The following is a 19,456-nucleotide window of genomic DNA, read 5'->3' as shown; positions in this document are numbered from 1 at the left end:
TACTGATACGCCTCAGAGTGTTTGAGATTGCCTCACCGTCTGAGATGACAGCGTTGAGAAAGTAGCTGAATATGCAACTGTATGTCGTTGCTGGCCACTTTTTGACATCATCCTCTTAACCCTCTATATAAGAATGGAGTGGGGTTGTAATATTTTCCGTTAAAGGCGACAACTGGTGGGCCCAAATTGTAGAAGTTTGTAACTGTCATTGAAAGTTGACTCGCGCAAACCGTTCCCGTGTAAACAAAACCCAGTTGCAGTTCAAACCAGAAGTTACACTCATAATTCACGCAAAGGGCTCATGGTGTGTAGGAATTCTCATTGAAGCACTGTATTTGCAGTATGGTATCAGAAAGGAAAGTAGTACAGGTATCGAATAGCAGACACACACAAGGAGCTGAATGGCACAATTTCTGCACAGAAAAATAAAGCTAATATACTGTAATACATTGGTCACATATTAACAGGTAGCACAAAGATGTATTAGTGTCAGCCAAAATTCATTTGTGGAAGCCTGCCAAGATCAGTTTGTGTGGTAAATACTATTATGTCTCAATTTGCGGATGCCGGAAAAAAAAGAAGAAGAATAAAATGTGCAAAATACCTTCCGATCCGATATAAGCCAAGTAGATTGTTGCAAAGACTATTTAAAACTGACATCAAATTTATTTTAAAACCTTTATTAACAACAGCTCAGATGAACAAATAATTGCAAAATAAACTTTATTAACAAGGCAGATGAACAAATCATTTCAAAATGACAAAAACGGGCGTTCCTGAACTCACCTTTGTGATGCGTTCAGGCGCACAAGTAGACAAGAAACACACCATTAAATTAAAAAAACAAACAAACATATAAAGCTTCTCATTGGTTGCTGACAGTGTCACTGGAGTGTGGCTGGGCGGGGCCAATGGTGCCGATTCCTGAGAAGTGATTGGCTGGAGCTCCTGAGCCGTCACATGCAAACTTTCTCTGTGTGACACACGCGCACAAACACAGTTTGCAATCTCATAACACACACACGCGCGTGCAAACGTGTGTGTCTCGACTCACGTGTACATTGACCTGATGTGCCTTTTCTTTCCTCTTCACTTTCTTGTTGTCACGTGGAGGCGTGCGTGAAGACGTTGCCCTGGCAACAGGCCGCATGGTGGCCAGGAGGGCAGGGAGGGCAAACATGGACAGGAATCGAGCCTTCAACAGCACGTACGACGGATTGGAGCCCAAACGTTTCTTCACCAAAGCCCGCAGCATACACTCTACGCCAACATCAAGGAAAATTACATCATACACACTGTGAATGTGTGTTTGTGTGTGTGTGTGTTTGTGTGTGCACCTGTTTGGTCAGAGGGGGCGTCAGGCAGGAAATGGGGCATGGCCAGAAGTTGTGCGGCCTCGCCAACGAGCTGAGTTTTGTTGGCGAGAATGGCGGCGAGCGCGCTGAGGCTGCTGCTGCACGGCGGCAGGTAGGGCAGAGAAACACCCGCTTGAGGCACGGCCACGCCTCCTCGGCCACTCAGCCAATCACCGACCTCTGCCGGTGACCCCGGAAACACCAGGGAGGGGTCAACATTCAGATCCGGCCTCTGCGACGACGCGGGGGAGGGACCACTGGCGGAGGGGAGGGGTCTGATGACTGCATGTAGCACGGGAGGAGGAGCTTGCGGTGGCTGGACACGCCCACTGGGAGGAGCAAACCACAATGGCACCTGGGTGGGCAGAGTCACTTGTGTGGCTCCATCCTCTTTGGGTTTGGGCTTGGGATGACTTTTTCTCCTCTTAGTGGCTGATGCCTGCTGACAAGCAATCACAATTGCAATAGCGCAGTCTGTGTGTGTGTGTGTGTGTTTGCAAGTTTGTATGTATGTGCATACATGCATGTAAATCCTGACATTTTAATCAATGAAAAGTGAGAAACTGGAAAAAAAGAAAAGAAAAAGAGTGAAAATCTGACCTGTAACTGGAGAGCCTTGTGAGTCAACTTCCTGACTCGTTTCCCTGCATTGGTGACAACTCCGCCCCCAGAATCTTCTTCCCGTCCCCGCTTCTTCCCCGTTGCCTGCGGTTTGGGGCTGAGGCGGGTGTAGTCATGGTCAGCAGTGACAATGGAGGTGGACGGGGCCAAGGCCGATTTGACAGATGGGGAGCCGGGAGGGGTTGGAGCTTTAGGGAGCGTGGCCAATAGCAGGTGGGTGGGGGCAACAGGCAGGGGCGGGGACACAAAACACACAGAAAGAGGGGGCGTGGTCATCAGGCAGATCGAAGGATGAGCAGGGGTACGCGGGAGGAGGGGTGGAAGCCGGCGTGTCGTCTGTGGGGACAGGGGAGCATGTCAATCACCACGTGAATCAAAAGAAGTCAATCAATGGACATTTGAGAGAAAAAAGCTGACCTGTGATTGGATTGGAAAGGGGAGCGGAGCTAGAGGCGGGGAGGTCAATAAAGGGGGTGTGGTCAGGAGGTAGACTGAAGGAGGGGATTGCGGGAGGAGGTGAGCGGGCAGAACCTGCTGCATCGTCCGCCCCGGTTGTGTGTCTGGGGGGCGGGATTGGGAGGCGCTTAACATGGCTGCCACAGTTTTGGGGTTTTTGAAGCATGGGGGATTTCGTTGGGACTTCTGCAGGGGAGCCTGCTCGGGCATCCGTCCAGGTTTATGTGGCGGGTTCCTCCTTTGGGGTAGCCGTTGGAGCCTATGCAGGGGCGACATCCGCCTCTCCCGACCCCGCCTGAGGATGACGTCCTTGCAGCCCGAGATGTCCACCATCATGGCATGAAGGAGGAGCCTGAAGACAGGGGTGGAGCTCAGTGTCCCCGTCTTGTCCCCGAGGGTGTCAGCCAGTGTGTGTACGGCCCGACTGGGCATGAGCACGTTGCCCACCCACGGTAACACAGCCGTCTGCAACATGTAGTCCATCTCGGTATCGCTCACGTAACCCTTCTTGGGGCGATGGCGGAGGTCGCTGCACTTGCTGACCTGGTGACACAGGTGCAAACGCAGCTGCTTCTGTGACACCATCCACATGGTGCCATCCACGTGGCGCTCGTCCCTGCTCAGCACACGAGGCGGCGGGCCCAGCACTACAGAGTGGCCGAACTTGGCCACCACCGTGGACCGTACGAGCGCTGATTTTGACTGGGGGCAGTCCGGCGCCGGCTCCAGCGTTACCAGCTTCTCACTGGGGAAACTGAATTCTTGACTTTCTTCCTTTGGAATCCACTCCTTCATGGGTGGAACTAGATAATTCTCCTCTTCGTTCTCCTCCACTTCCTCGCCATCCCCCTCCAATGGCCCCCCTTCCTCTTCTTTTTCCTTCTCGTCATCAGTGTCCATGTACGGTATTTGATCCTCATCCTTGTCCTCCTGGTCGCTATCCTCCTCATTGACTGCACGCAGACGCCTCCTGATGTTTGCCTTCACCTTGGTTTTCTCAGTCCTGGTGGTCTTGCTGTCTTGGAAGGTATTTTGTCTTCTTTTATTCTGTTGGTGAAAAAACACATGCACCCCCCAAAAAAATGTGAAGAAGGTTCCTTTGTATGTTGTGCTAACACTGAACGCTTACGTCTCTCTGTATCTTGAAAGGTATTTTTGCGTGTCTCATTAATTTTTTCCACTCTCGAAGACACTGGGCGTCATTACGGTTTGGAATTTCTGCCGCGATCTTCGCCCAGCGACCTGCCAACCATGTAACAAGTGTTAGCGACACTGGCTAACATGCAAATCAAGGCGAGAGCGATTGAGACAGACCGACGCCATGTTTGTCCAGCAGCTGGCTGAGGAGTTGGCGCTCGTGGTCATCAAAAGCTCCTTTCTTGGTTCCTTCCTTCAGGCAGTCTAAATATCTGTGGGACAAATGACAAATGCGGCGTCAGTCACGTCAGTACCTTAAAGGTGAAAAAGTCAATTAAAAAAAGATTTCTTTACAATAATATGTTCCATGCTGCCCCACTAGTCTAAAAACGGTATTGTGATTAATCTGGCATCTGTGGAATATGATTCAAGCAGAAAAAAATCACCCATTTTTATCCCTCTCACGGGTGCGGCCATTTTGCCACTTCCTGTCGACTGAAAATGACATCACAGTGCCAAAGCGCTCAGTATGTGAAATCCACATGACCAAAACTCACTGAAATTGATAAAAACAAGTACACAACATGAATCAGAATGCCATGTTGAGACTAATGGGGGCATACATGTCCGTGGGTTTTCACTGGCGGATTGACGACGGACGGAATAAGCGGAAACGTAAGCGATTTTCACAAACCCGAAAAGCAAAGACAAGGGACATTTTGGAGATGAGAAGCAGGAAGGAGAAGTAATAGTACAAGAATGTATGCTTTAGGTGTGTAAAGTTGTCCAAACTTTCTACATGAATAAAATGTTGCCCTTGTTAATTTATTTTTACTGATGGTCCTAAAATAGCTACTAGCATGAAATAACTAGTATTAATTTTTTTATATGTTTTTTTATGCTAGAGCATACAGAATGCTTTGATACAGCTTCTGACATGAAAAGATCGCTTAAAGCAATGGTCATTATGACAAAAAACGGCCAGCAGGTGGCCGCAGAGTATAAGAGATCACCCAGGGCCATGTTGCAACAAGCTCTTTTTTCCAGTGTTTTCAACAGGTTTGTGAATAATGATGAAACTTAGCTATATTCTAATGCTAATTGCTGCACAACGGAACCAGGTAGAAATTGACAGCTTTTCCTGATGCAAAATCAGTCAAAAATCAGTAAAAGAGCCGTGAGCGAAGGGGGTTGCTTCAGTGGAAATGGCTGGGAGTGAATTAGTTAAAATCATGATGACTGAGTGACAGGACTTGGTCGGCCTGAGATAATGACGGACTGATGATGTCGGACTTCCAGGTCCGCTGCTGGCAAATGATGGAAGTTCATTGACGTGCTAATATTACTGTAACGAATATTTTTGATTTGACTTTGTCTTTCAGTCCCGTCATTGTGGTAAGTCTCGTCTGTCCCAATCCTCGTCACCTGTCCCTGCAGGCTCCGTCTGTGCGTCCTGGAACCTCCAAGCGGATTTTCCACCACATCTTCTCCCCGTGGCGTGCAACTGCTCTCAGCAGCAGCTGTGAAGACAGCAAAAAAGCGAGCAAACAAATAACTTCAACGAGTGGACTGGACACGGACTTCAGAACCATATGATGTCACTATGCAGCGGACCTGATCCTCCTCTTTGGACCAGGGTCCTTTCTTCAGCTGTGGGTCCAGAACTGAACTCCATCTGTAGATGAGCTGAGGTGTGTCTCGACCCTCCATGAAGTAGCTGACTGAGGAAAGGGAGCAAGGAGAAGTGTAGTCAGAGGCGCATCAAGTGCAATGTGGCACCACGGGTGTGCTTGCTTACTCTGCGTGTACGGTATAAAGTTCCCAATGCGCATCTTGTCAACCAACTTTGTGAGCTTCTCGTCCTCGGTGGGTGTCCAAGCACCGCGTTTAAGAGAGGATGAGATGAACCTCTGGAATGTCTGCAGGCACATGAAGGCGGTGCGGCCCGTCTGATAAAACAACGAAAGCGTGTCACCACACAACCTCAGCGTGATGCACCCGCGGTTTTCAACGGATCCTCCCTGCTCACCCCCAACTCCTGAGCGATGAGGTCCCAGTTGGTCTCCTGGTTTCTGCTGCTGATTTCTTTGAGTCGCTGAACCTCATCGGCGCTCCAGCAGCTCTTGTTGACGGCGGGATGCAGGAAGTTCTGCCAGAAGAGACGAAGGTCGTCCGCCTCGCGATGGCCTTCAAACTGACACATAAGGTGTTGTTAACCACATGCTAATAAATCCAGAGGATGAGGTTAGCACTTATACAAAATATTTTTGACAGGTGCTCACATACGTCAATTTTGGCGATCTTGTGCCAGTCGTGGTCCTCGTACTGATCCCCAACTAGCGTATCCTCCTTTTTCACTCTAGCAAGTCACAGCACACCTGTATCAGCAGCTAGCTAGCTGCACAAACACACTCAGGGCTGGACTGGCCATCTGGCATACAAGGCAGATGCCGGTGGGCCAGCCTCTTTTGGAGCTGATGTAGTCCTTTTTAATTATTATTTTCCCACATTTTACTCCTAGAGACTGGCCAACAGTGGAGAGGGACCAGTCTGTTAATCCATTTTGAATATAGATAGCAAACTGAAACATCATAAATAAACATCAAGGGCAGAACTACATGTTAGTGGGCCTAAGTCAAAATGCCAGGGCCAGTTTTTTTGTGCCAGTCCAGCCCTGAGCACACTCAAACAGGATGATAATAACATGGCACATATAAACAAGTGCAAAAGAACCTCGGTTTTCGATGACTTCCTTCGCCAAAATTTAGTTCCAGTTTTCTTACATCCATTCGGTTTTCGTATAAAAAAAAACATGACTCTGCCATTAATTTCCCAGAAATAATGCGCCATTTGCTTGTGACATTATTTGCGTGAGCATGATCCCGTGCGGTCATCCGAAGCATTTTGTGAATTGTGAAAAAATTATGCGATCGATGGCAAGGTGTAAAGTCAAGGCTTCAAAATAAAAGGGCCATAGAAAGGGTGGTAAAATGGTGTTCACATACTGTTGTGCGGCGACACAGTGATCAACTAGTTTGCACATCTACCGCACAGTACAGAGGTTGTGGGTTACAATCCGGGCTGCGACCTTCCTGTGTGGAGATTGCATGTTCTCCCAGTGCCTGTATGTTTTCGCTGGTTACTCCGGCTTCCTCCCATATTCCATAAACATGCATGGGTGCTTAGTTGACACTCTAAATTGTCCATAGATGTGGTTACGAGTCAGTGCGAATCGTTGGTTGTTCTTGCGTGACCTGTTATTGGCTGGCAACCAGATCAGGGTGTATCCCGCCGACGATACTTTTATTTTGAAGGATACAGGAAAAGGTCTCATAAACCGGTAAGAACTGATGTAAGTAACCGACGTACTGCCATGCCATTTATAGCGCCGTCTTCCAAGTGCAGAGAAGATGTGTGCACGCCACAGGAAATCAGAGAAAACTGAAGTTTGCAACTAATTCAGTGAACGATTCTTTAGCACCTGGCTGAGAAGGAAACGAGGTTCGTATTGTAGCAATGTTTCATTGTTTAACTAATGTTGCTATATTTCATGTTCATTGTGTAATTTACTGCATAGTAAAACATTACCGTTTTCGTCCACTGGAGTGTGCTAACGCTCCTTGGTAAATATTTAGCAATGCTATTTGCTGCTCAAGATTCTGTTTTATTGACTAAGAATCTGTATTTTTGTATGGTTTATTTTTGTTTTAAGGTATTTATAAAGGCAACAGGCAAGGTTAAAATGTTTATTTACAATATAAATTGTACTCAAGAGATTGTCAAGGCTATAAAAGGTAATCATTTAAGGCAATTCATTTATAGTATATGGTAGGGTGTCCTCTTTTGGGAGGAAAGACCATTTTCCTACATCCTGTTGGGGCGTCCGGGTTTTTTATAAATTCATGAAAATGTCCGGTTGGCATTGCGTGACCAATAGGAGGTGAAGTACACTGTGTAACTGCGACTGGTACCACAATTTCAAGGAATTTCGGGGCAAGTATCCTCTTTTTTTGGAAATGGAAATATGGTCACCCTAGTATAAGGCTTAAATACGGTAAAAGGATACACAAAACATACCCTTTGAGTTATTAATGGCATTTTTTGTTTATTTGTATTGTAGCTCTTACAGTGCGTTCACACAAAGGAAGGTTTAATAAAAGTTGTGAACCATCAGTTGGGAGACCACCTTTATTTCAACCGAGGATGCTACAAAATGTTATAGAGCATATAAATTGTATTTATTTTACATTATCACATTATATTATTTATATATGTTATATTATACTGCATATATATTTTATAAAAAAATCTACACTTTCGCCTAGGGCACCAAATCACATAGGGCCTGGTGTACTTTTATTTTGAAGGCCTGACTTTTGAGAAATGGTTTTAATCAGACTTTCTTGAACAGATGAATCACGAAAACCGAGGTCCCACTGTAAACACAAATGCAACCTCATACTTGATGGTTTCGATGTCATTCTCCAGACTTTCAATGTGAACTTTCAGCTGCTGCTTGTCATCTTCCGATTTGTCTGATGAAGACAACTTCTGACTCAGGTAGTCTACCCTGCCGCACATCAAGAGGAAGGAAGATGATATTGAAAGACTGGAATGAAGAGAATGAGAAGAGGAAGGAGGAGGAAAAGGAGAAAAAGTAGAAGACAAAGAAGGAAAAGGACCAGAAAAAGGAGAAGGAGAACAAGAAGGAGAGGTAGAAAAAGCAGAACAAGGAGAATGAGGTGATAGAGAAGATGATGTTAAAAGACTAATCAGAAGAAAAAGGTGGGGGGAGGAGGAGGAGACGATCAAGAAGGAGAAGAAGAAGAAAGAGGAGGAGGAGGAGAAGAAGGAGGCCATGTTGAAAGACTAATGAAGAGAGGCAGAAGGGGGAGAGGTGCAGGAGAAAAAAGATGAAGCAGGAGAAGAAGTGGAAGACGGAGGAGGAAAAAAAGGAGGAGGAGAAGAAGGGGGAATGAGGAAGAGGAAGAAGAGAAGAAGAAGGCTGAGAAGAAGGAGGAGGAAGCAGAGAAGCAGAAGAAGCAGCAGAAGAAGCAGAAAAAGAAAAAGAACAAAAAGGCAAAGAAGAAGAATTAGAAGAAGGAAAAAGGAGGAGGAGAAGTAGGCAAAGTTGAAAGACTAATGAAGAGAAGCAGAAGAGGGGGAAGGAGGAGGTGTAGGAGAAAAAGGAGACGATGAAGAAGCAGAAGGAGAAGAAGTAGAAGAACGAGGTGGAGATGAAGGAGAAGAATGAAGAGGAGGAAGAAGAGGGGAAGAAGAAACAGAAGAAAGAGAACAAGAAGAAGAAGAAGAAGAAGAAGCAGGTGAAATAGAAGCAGAAGTGGAGGAATACTCCAACCTGGACAGCTTGGGCTGAATGAGTCTCTTCATACTGTCTCTGGACACCGAGTCAATCAGCAACATCTTCTGCCAACTCTCCCCTGAACACACGCGCACACACAGGACAATGAAGCGGACGCAAAAAAGTGTGTTTTGGCCACGGTGACCGTGTCCTCACATCGTTTGACCTTCATCTTGCTGTTGTCGAGGCAACCCTTCATCTTCATCATTTTCTCCTTTGTTTCGCAATTGGCCGGAGGACCCTTCGGACGAAAAGAACAGCGATGCGATCGGTGGAAAGGTCACGTGGCTGACAGGTCACGTGACATTCAGGCGAAGACCTCACCAGTCCGGAGACTTTGTCCTTGAAGTACGGCTTCAAGAAATGACCCAAGAATAAGGAGGAGTGCTTGGGGTACGACGAGGAGGCGGGCTCTTCTTTGGAAGCTTCTCTGATTGTCCCGGGCAGCTCAGACTCTGCCTCCCTCTACACAAATGCACACACACGCACACACATGCAGATTTGTGCTGTATAATGACTACTGTGTGTGTGTGTGTGTGTGTGTGTATTTCAACATTTGTGTACTTGTGTGTCAGTACATGCATGTTTATATGTGTCTATTATTGTGTATGTTAGCATTAAACAAGCTACATGTGTATGCGTGTGAGTGTATATACATGAGTACACGCGTGCGTGTGAGTGTGTGTCTGTGGCATGTAAGTGTATGCTTGGTGACCTGCTGTCGCTGGTTGAACAACAGAAGAGTTTCCAACTGCTTGAGCTTCTCTTCAAGGATCTGTTGGTACACCAAGTTCATCTGAAGACACGATTCCACGTCCTTGGACAGACCCAGCTAACGGCAACACATACACAAAGGTGTTGGCTAGTTAGCATGTGGTTGAGCTGTCACATGTTCCAAAATGTTTGATGGTTCACTGACCTCACTTTCACTGTTGCTGCTATCTTCATCATCATCATCATCACCATCATCATCATCTAATAAACACACACATATAGTGACAGTGAGTGGACGCATGGTCACATGACAGGAAATGGAAGCTGTGGCTACCTGACACGATAATGGGGCTGTGCGGTCCCAGAAAGTTCTCCAAGTTGTGAATGTCCATCTCGATCTTTTGCCTCTCAGCCAGCAAACCTGCAGTTGACTGAACGTGAGTACACACACACAAACACACGCACACCCCCACGCACACACACACGCACACACACCCCCACACGCCATTAAAATTGTTAAGTGTTCTATTTACTTTTGGACATTGCTATTCATCAAGTGGAATTCAATCGTTTCCTGCAACCGACAAATATATTTTCACTGGGTAGGCATGGAAGAAGGCTTTGACCAGCTTGTCTGTGTTGCATGCATCACCACTAGGGTTGGACTGGCATGAAAAAATGTTTAACAAATTAATCGGCCCTGGCATTTTGATTTCGGCCTGCTGGGCCGGCCTGACTCCTTACCACCTGTGGCCACCATGTGGCTCAACCACTGAGGTTGACTGACTCAATTTACTGTCTATATTGTAAATGGATTAATGGGCTGCTCCCGCTAATTTGTGGGCCACTTTCTTGGGGTAAAACTGAGGACGATAGTAATTAAATTAAATCATCACCAAAAGACTCCGGGCCACCGGGCATCTGCCCTGTATGCCAGAAGGTCAGTCCAGCCCCGATTACAGCACATAAAATGGTGCTGCTACCTGGCAAAACTCTAGCTAATTAGCAGTTAGCCTCCAATTTGTTTTGTTTACTAACTTAATATACTGTAATAAATAAAATAATAAAGTATAAAAAGTGACCAAGTAAGCCAAGTATTTCCACTGAGAGGAGGATCGGTTTTTTGAAATGTAATTTTTGAAGTTTCATTTGCCTCATCAGCTAGTGTGCCGCTGTCGGTACCAGATGTGATCGGGCTGCCAGATTGTCTCGGGGCCGCCTACCGATGACATCACGCTACAGGATTGACTGGAAATTGTCCGTTTACAATTGTTAAATAAAGTTAAATGAAAAAAAATCTGGTTTATGTCAAAACATTGGAAAGTAAATATTAAAGATGTCATTTAAACAACAAAATGTGTGGCTTGAAATTGTAAAAACGAGAATATAAAAGCAGGATACATTAAGATTGAAGAAATAAAAAAATTGATTGAAGCGCGTTCATGCTTGTCGATGACGTCAGTACAGCAGCGCTAAATATATGCGAGTCAGATGTGTTCACTTTGGTTTGGTTTCTTTTTTAGCTGTTCACAAATCACAATACATCACAAAAACAGTCTTAATGATAATAGGAACTCATTAGCAATCTCAACTGACGATATTTGTCACATCCCAGGCAATTAATTTGTGTATTTACCATTTATTCATTCTATTTTATTATTTATTCAATATATATTGCTTTTATATTCTTAGGTTTAATTACATTTTTATCATTTCAGTGCATACATTTGGTTATTTAAATTACATATTTAATATTTTCTATATAATGACATCAACTGGATAATTTCCAGCCAATCCTGTAGCGTAACGTGTTCGTTAGTTAGACGATCCCGATACGATCAGGCAGCCCGATCACATCTGGTACTGACACTAGACAGGCAATTGGCTCTGTGGTGGGCTGGACGCTGGGGCGTCTCGGGCGTGTGCTCCTGATTTCCCCAGTGGTGGAGAATGACCTGCGGGTGGTCCGTCCAAACTACAGCACAAGGCCGGCCTGCGGGAGCCCTGTGATGGTGTGTGGCGGCTACCAATCGGTTAGTACGGTGGTGTTTGCTGGCCGAAGGAGGAAAATGTGGAGCGCCATTGTTGGGCCATTAAAGCAACACTAAAGAACTTTCAGTTTACGTTGATTATGGCGGCACCATATGGAAAAAAGTGGTATTGTTATGTCTGAAGGAAGACCACATTTCCTATGAGGACAAGCACACTGTGTCGTTTTTTTTAAGCTCATGCCAGTGAGTGAAATCTGGGCCAGTGTTGAGCCTTAACTGTCTTTTATCTGGGTAGCTTCCCTTTTCTTTTTTTGTCTCCTCAGACAAAACTTTTCAGTTGGTTTGCAGCTTCTGCCGGGAAAGCAGTAATCGTGCCTCGACATTCAAATTTCCGTCTTTGTAACGAATGAGAAAAGGAGGAAGTGACGTATGCCATAAAGCATTCAGCACATTTTTTTTTTTGTGTGGCAGTGTTCCTACCATCCACCTCAAAGTTGCTTAGTGCCAGTAAAAATGATACATGGCAAAGGTACCAGTCGACTAGTTTTAAGTCAATGTTTCATCAGAACAGTTATGAAAATATTTTATTAAGGTCGAAACTTTCCTTAGTGCTACTTTAATGAAATACATTAATAAGTACCGTTCCAATATGACTAATGTTCATTGGGAAGCGTGCGCACGGCTTGCTATCCGTAAATCCTGTCCGCACTACATCCCTGGCTGATTCCAGTCAGTGCAAGTCATCAGAGTAAAATAGAGACAAAAAATGTGCACTAGTTGTATTGTGCAATATGGGTTCAAACAGTTATGCAAAGTACATCATTATATATTGAACATATAAAGAAATGTCAGTATATTTATAAAGGAATACATGTTGTAGGTAGATAATTTTGGCTCGCATACTGGAAACTTGGGCACAACTTTTACACTGTACAAACGTCAAAGTACAGTATAACAGTCTTATACTGCCCCCAGGTGGCCAAAGTGGGCAGCAGCACAATGCTCATTGAAGTTAATGAGAAATTCGTTTGAATTTTATCTATTTTTGCCATTACTATGTATTTTGATAAAGAACAATATAATGGAGGGCCATCTTCCCCATTAAAAAAAACACATTTACAATACTTTTTAAAATTGGGATGGGAGGGTCGTAGGCTGGAATGGATTAATGGCATTTCCATTAATTCGATAGAGAAAGATGATTTGAGATGTAAGTGATGAGTTACGGGCATGGTCACAGAACAAATTAAACTCATATCTCAAGGAACCACTGTACACAGGATGGGCTCATCTAATCTCAAGCAAAAACTGGTGAGTTTTTTCAGGCATGGTGTAGCCAACATGAAATCGAAAAACATGTAGAAAAAATGAAGCTGCGTATTTGCACCCGTATCTGCATGTACATGTGCGCATATTACCTGTCCTGATTCCTGATCCATGTCCACACTGGACTCATCATCTAATGGAGAGAAAAGAGGTTAGCATCACAAGATGGCCGACACAATTGATCATGGCATGATATGTCTGTTAGCATCACCAAACAAGAAGTCACACACACACTTCCTGTTTGCAACTTAGCTCGTTTCCAATTGGCAGAAATACACAAATCAATCAAAAATTTAAAGATTACTACCTGTGTCATCGCTGCTGACTTGTTGCAGTTCACTGTTGCTGGTACACAAACGTCTTTCTAAAAGTTCCACCTGCTGTTGGATCTTCTCTCTCTGTTCGCACAACGACATGACTACACACATGCACACGCACGTTCACAAGAAAAACAGTCTTAGTAGCATAAAATAAATACACACTTGCATACAACTACACAAGCGTATAATACACAGTAGCAACGTGACTATATTTCCCAAAAATGACATTCTGTAAGAATGCTAAATCTGGATGGATTGGACCTCAAACGCAGTACATGCAATTGCAATCATCACTAGAATTTGCAACCTGACAAGCACCGAATGAACAATTAATCGACAACAAATTGATTATGACTTTAATATTTTTTTGGGGGGATAATTGATTAATAATTGAGAGACTTTGTTCATCTTAAAATTGTCCGAATCCTCTGAGTTACAGTAAATATTCTTCCATTTCTGCCGTCCTCTTTGACAGCACACTAATTATCTTCTTGTTCAATCAAAACAATACATTTGTAAACATCTGTGTTTATAATGAAAGAACAATAATCAACATATTTGCAGATTTTCTGTTACGGACCAAACAAGTAAGTGAATAATCAATTCATGTTTGTGCATTTTTGCATTGTCAATTAGAAATAATCTCCAGGTTGTTGTTTTTATAAATAAATGGAAATAAAACATAAAATAAATCTAGTGTATCCATTACCTGAAAAAAAAATTGACAGATTAATGAATTATTAAAATAATCCCAGCCAGAATGACAAGATCAACCAAAAATTAGTTTGTCAAAATAGTGTACAGGAATTGGAAGGGCGGCAACAATGAGGTTTTTGAAAATTGGATGAAGCGTCTTGTGAAATTTAGTTTTTGTGTGTGTTGAGAAAAAAAAATTCTTCAAAATTGAGTAAAACTCTATAACTCTATTATTTCACAACATATCTCCTCAATGTTTTCCTTTTATCTGCTACACAGGGAAGCCATTCTCTGATTGGCTGACGACTTTTGAGTTTAAAATATCCACCAAACTTCACACAGACAAGAAGGCCGGAGCCCAAGCTCCAGTTTTTAACACACTGTCAACGACCTCTGAGCTTTGAGGCGGATGTGCTCAACCAGTTGACCACTGCACAGCCACGGCGTGGCTCAGTGGTAGTGTCGTCGTCTCCCAACCCAGAAGTTGTGAGTCCTCATATGTTTTTCACTCAGATTTTCAAATTGACACGTTCACACTATTTATTGACTGCATCTATCCATCCAAACATTTTAAATTTAAATGAAGAAATTAATACAGTAGGAAATACAAAGACTTATTTAATTGAAGTCATCAAATTAGTGTCAGTTGAGTCTGTCACCTTGGTTACCTTTGGTGTATTTGAATATGATAAGACTGTCAGTGCACAATTTTATTTGATAAACCTTATTATTATTCTAGCAAAATTTTACATTCATAGGTCCAAATTTATGCATAAGAAACCATCCTTCAGTGAGTTTTTTGTATCCATCCATCCATCCATCATTTACCGCTTATCCGGGGTCGGGTCGCAGGGGCGACGGGATCCCAAGGCGTTCCCAGGCCAGCCAAGAGACATAGTCTCTCCAGCGTGTCCTGGGTCGTCCCCGGGGCCTCCCGCCGGTGGGACATTCCCGGAACACCTCTCCAGGGAGGCGTCCAAACCAGATGCCCGAGCCACCTCAACTGGTTCCTCTCAACGCGGAGGAGTAGTGGCTCAACACTGAGTCCCTCCCGGATGACCGAGCTTCTCACCCTATCTCTAAGGGCGATCCCGGATACCCTGCAGAGGAAACAAATTTCGGCCGCTTGTATCCGGGATCTTGTTCTTTCGGTCACGACCCACAGCTCGTGACCATAGGTGAGGGCAGGAACGTAGATTGACCGGTAAATCGAGAGCTTTGCCTTTCGGCTCAGCTTCTTCCTTACCACAATGGATCGATACAGAGTCCGCATCACTGCAGACGCTGCACCGATCCGCCTGTCGATCTCCTGCTCCAACCTACCCTCACTCGTGAACAAGACCCCAAGATACTTGAACTCCTCCACTTGGGGCAGGATCTCATCCCCGACCCGGAGAGGGCACTCCACCCTTTTCCGACTGAGGAACATGGTCTCGGATTTGGAGGTGCTGATCTTCATCCCAACCGCTTCACACTCGGCCGCGAACCGCTCCAGTGAGAGTTGGAGATCACGGCTTGAAGAAGCCAACGGCACCACATCATGCAGCAGAGATGCAATGTTGAGGCCACCAAACCGGACCACCTCAACGCCTCGGCTGCGCCTAGAAATTCTGTCCATAAAAGTTATGAACAGAATCGGTGACAAAGGGCAACCTTGGCGGAGCCCAACCCTCACTGGAAACAAATTCGACTTACCGCCGGCAATGCGGACCAAACTCTGACATCGGTCGTACAGGGAGCGAACAGCCCGTATCAGGGGGCTCTGTACCCTGTACTCCCGAAGCACTCCCCGAGGGACACGCCTTCTCCAAGTCCACAGAGCACATGTGGACTGGTTGGGCGAACTCCCTTGCACCCTCGAGGACCTTGCCGAGGGTGTAGAGCTGGTCCATTGCTCCACGGCCGGGACGAAAACCACACTGCTCCTCCTGAATCCGAGATTCGACTTCCCGACAGACCCTCCTCTCCCGCACCCCTGAATAGACCTTATGAGGAAGGCTGAGGAGTGTGATCCCTCTATAGTTGGAACACACCCTCCGGTCCCCCTTCTTAAAAAGGGGGACCACCACCCCGGTCTGCCAATCCAGAGGCACTGTCCCCGATATCCACGTGATGTTGTAGAGGCGTGTCAACCACGAAAGCCCCACAACATCCAGAGCCTTTAGGAACTCCGGGCGGATCTCATTCACCCCCGGGGCCCTGCCACCGAGGAGCTTTTCGACCACCTCAGTGACTCCGACCCCAGAGATAGGGGAGCCCACCTCAGAGTCCCCAGTCCTTGCTTCCTCAAAGAAAGACGTGTCGGTGGAATTGAGGAGGTCTTTGAATTATTTTTCCCACCGATTCACAACGTCCCGAGTCGAGGTCAGCAGCACCCCATCTCCACTATACACAGTCTTGATGGTGCACTGCTTTGCCCTCCTGAGACGCCGAATGTTGGACCAGAATTTCTTCAAAGCCGTCCAGAAGTCGTTTTCCATGGCCTTACCGAACTCCTCCCATGTCCGAGTTTTTGCCTCAGCGACCGCCGAAGCTGCATTCCGCTTGTCCAGCCGGTACCTGTCAGCAGTCTCCCTGCAGAGTCCCAAAGGCCAAAAATGCCCAATAGGACTCCTTCTTCATCTTGTCGGCATCCCTTACCGCTGGTGTTCACCAGCGGGTTCGAGGATTGCCGCCACGACAGGCACCAACCACCTTACGGCCACAGCTCCGATCAGCCGCCTCAACAATGGAAGTGCAGAACATGGTCCACTCGGACTCAATGTCCCCCGCCTTCCTCGGGATAAGGGAGACGTTCTGCCGGAGGTGGGTGTTGAAACTCTTTCTGACAGGGGATTCTGCAAGACGTTCCCAGCAGACCCTCACAATATGTTTGGGTCTGCCCGGTCGGACCAGCATCTTACCCCGCCATCGGAGTGAACACACCACCAGGTGGTGACCAGTTGACAGCTCCGCCCCTCTCTTAACCAGAGTGTTCAACACATGCGGCCGCAAATCCGATGACACGACTACAAAGTCAATCATCGAACTGCGGCCTAGGGTGTCCTGGTGCCAAGTGCACATATGGACACCCTTGTGTTTGAACATGGTGTTCTTTATGGTCAGTCCGTGACGAGCACAGAAGTCCAATAACAAAACACTGCTCGGGTTCCAATTGGGTGGGCTGTTTCTCCCAATCACGCCCCTCCAGGTCTCACTGTCATTACCCACGTGAGCGTTGAAGTCCCCCAGCAGAACGAGGGAGTCCCCAGGGGGAGCACTCTCCAGCACACCCTCCAAGGACTCCAGAAAGGGTGGGTACTCTGAGCTGCTGTTCGGTGCATAAGCACAAACAACAGTCCGGACCCATCCCCCCACCTGAAGGCGGAGGGAGGCTACCCTCTCGTTCACCGGGGTAAACCCCAACGTACAGGCGCCTAGCTGGAGGGCAATGAGTATGCCCACACCACCTCTGCGCCTCTCACCGTGGGCAACTCCAGAGAGGAATAGAGTTTAGCCCCTCTCGAGAGGATTGGTAACGGAACCCAAGCTGTGTGTGGAGGCGAGTCCGACTATATCTAGTCGGAACTTCTCAGCCTCGCACACCAGCTCGGGCTCCTTCCCTGCCAGAGGGGTGACATTCCATGTCCCCAGAGCTAGCTTCAGTAGCCGGGGGTCGGCCCGCCAAGGCCCCCACCTTTGGCCGCTACCCAACTCACTGCGCACCCGACCCCTTTGGCCTCTCCCACCGGTGGTGAGCCCATGGGAAAGGGGACCCACGTTGCCTTTTCGGGCTGTGCCCGGCCGGGCCCCATGGGTATAGTCCCGGCCACCAGACACTCGCCTTCGAGCCCCACCTCCAGGCCTAGCTCCAGAGGGGGGCCCGGTGACCCGCATCCGGGCAATGGATACCATGATCATAAATATAAATTCATCATAGGGGTCTTTTGAGCCATGCTTTGTCTGGTCCTCACCTAGGACCTGTTTGCCATGGGTAAACCTACCAGGGGCATGAAACCCCAGACAACATAGCTTCTAGGCTCATTTGGACACGCAAACCCCTCCACCACAATAAGGCGATGACTCTCGTATCCATGAAAAGTTTGTTTTAATCATTATCTACTTCTATGTATTCAAAAGCTGTGAAAACATAATATTACTGTAAACTTTTTCATTTATTTATGTGACTTTGTTCTATCTTTTTGTTACATTGTTGATTTTATTTTGTTGAGCTTCTTCATATTTTTTAACCTCCCTGGCGAGTTCTGTGTTTGCATTGTATACAATGTTTCTATTCAATTTTTCCCCACATACTTTGTATATTGTTTAATGTTTGAATAAAGTTTATAAGAGGAAGAAAAAAAGTCACCTTAATTACCTCTAGCTATATTTAGGGTACAGCAGGTATCAGTATTCATTGACACAGTATCAACACAGTGTGTCATTGTGTCAACACGCTTCATCGACCGATCAATGTGTGCGTGTAAATAGTATTTACTATTTAGACTGTAAGAAAGTAGTACAGTACATGCTTATTGTTTGGCGGGAAGTCTGACATACCTGTTCTTGCACTTTATACTAACTCCGACGTCGTTCAATCAACGTTGTGTTGGGCTTCGTATTTTAGCATATTACCCAGCAGGCTTTGCGTCAAAACAGCACATACGACCACACGACTTGGTAGCCAGCACTGCGTCACAATCAACGTTCTCCGAGAAGGTTTAACAATGTCAATGAATGTCAAAAATTATAAAAGAATACCCGAAAACAGTTATACAGACACAAAAACAAGAGTGATTTCCACCGGTTAGGCTCCAAATGGCTTCCTGGTTCGCCACTTCCGGTGGGCCGCCCCTTACTTCCGGGTCTGTTTTTCGTCCCGAGGTTTTCATTTTTCTATTTAGGATGCTTTTGAGCAAATTGTGCTATTAGATGATTATATAAAACTAACAACATTTAAGACATTTTCATAAAGAAAAAATACCTGTGTCATATTAAAATAAATAGCATGACGTCATGAAAGAGAATCGTCCATCCATCTTCCGTGAGGCTCAAAAAATGACCAAATATGACGTCACGTTAATGTTAGTTAGCTCGTTTGACTATGTTCCCAGACTTCGACTGGCGACAAGCTACACGTGCGACAAGCCCATATTTTATTATGGTCCCGTCTTACATTGAGTGGCCACCAATCACTTATTTGTTTATATGTGCCCTGAACCCCACAAACAATAATATGGTTTAATATTTTCATTAAAATTAACACATGAGCACTGACGAGACATGGAGGACAACGTAAGTTAACCCTTGGAATTAATAACTGGAAATTCTGCGGTGTGATCTCAAAATCAGCCCCACAATCTTGCTGAACTGTAAGTTTTTTAAAAAGGAATGTTCCAAAACTTATTCTGATTAGCATTGTGCACATCTGATCAGTAACTACAGAAAACTGCCAAAGGAAGAAGAGTACTTATTAAATGCAAGGTTTCACTTTTTACC

General features: G+C 45.8%; 1 protein-coding gene across 2 annotated transcripts; it reads right to left on the bottom strand.

Moving 5' to 3' along the window:
- Positions 1-664: 664 nt before the first annotated feature.
- On the bottom strand, positions 665-18,794 carry snapc4 (small nuclear RNA activating complex, polypeptide 4). Of its 2 annotated transcripts, none has more exons than XM_086092084.1 (22): positions 18,518-18,794; positions 13,270-13,380; positions 13,055-13,095; positions 9,980-10,076; positions 9,851-9,906; positions 9,647-9,763; positions 9,256-9,396; positions 9,088-9,172; positions 8,929-9,010; positions 8,032-8,139; positions 5,856-5,928; positions 5,599-5,763; positions 5,368-5,518; positions 5,184-5,290; positions 4,995-5,089; positions 3,747-3,841; positions 3,562-3,674; positions 2,394-3,479; positions 1,956-2,312; positions 1,338-1,797; positions 1,055-1,260; positions 665-973 (listed from the first exon to the last, which is right to left on the bottom strand). In XM_086092084.1, exons 2-22 carry the CDS (start codon positions 13,376-13,378, stop codon positions 866-868), a joined length of 3,852 nt encoding a protein of 1,283 aa, XP_085948210.1. In that variant the 5' UTR covers positions 13,379-13,380; positions 18,518-18,794; the 3' UTR covers positions 665-865. The 2 variants fall into 2 exon arrangements, with proteins under 2 accessions (XP_085948210.1, XP_085948211.1); XM_086092085.1 differs by having other exon boundaries at positions 1,338-1,794.
- Between the last annotated feature and the right edge of the window lie 662 nt (positions 18,795-19,456).

This window comes from Leptonotus elevatus, chromosome 12 (genome assembly GCF_054856555.1).
Source record: "Leptonotus elevatus isolate MCC_2025b chromosome 12, RoL_Lele_1.0, whole genome shotgun sequence".
Lineage (NCBI taxonomy): Eukaryota > Metazoa > Chordata > Actinopteri > Syngnathiformes > Syngnathidae > Leptonotus > Leptonotus elevatus.
This window is presented reverse-complemented; position numbering and strand designations above follow the sequence as displayed.

Coding starts and splice junctions, on each gene's coding strand:
- snapc4 (XM_086092084.1), bottom strand. CDS start 13,378: ATGTCGTTGTGCGAACAGAGAGAGAAGATCCAACAGCAGGTGGAACTT. Junction 3,480..3,561: donor CTTTCAAGATACAGAGAGAC/GTAAGCGTTCAG, acceptor TTTCACCAACAG/AATAAAAGAAGACAAAATAC. Junction 1,261..1,337: donor CGCCCCCTCTGACCAAACAG/GTGCACACACAA, acceptor ATGTTGGCGTAG/AGTGTATGCTGCGGGCTTTG.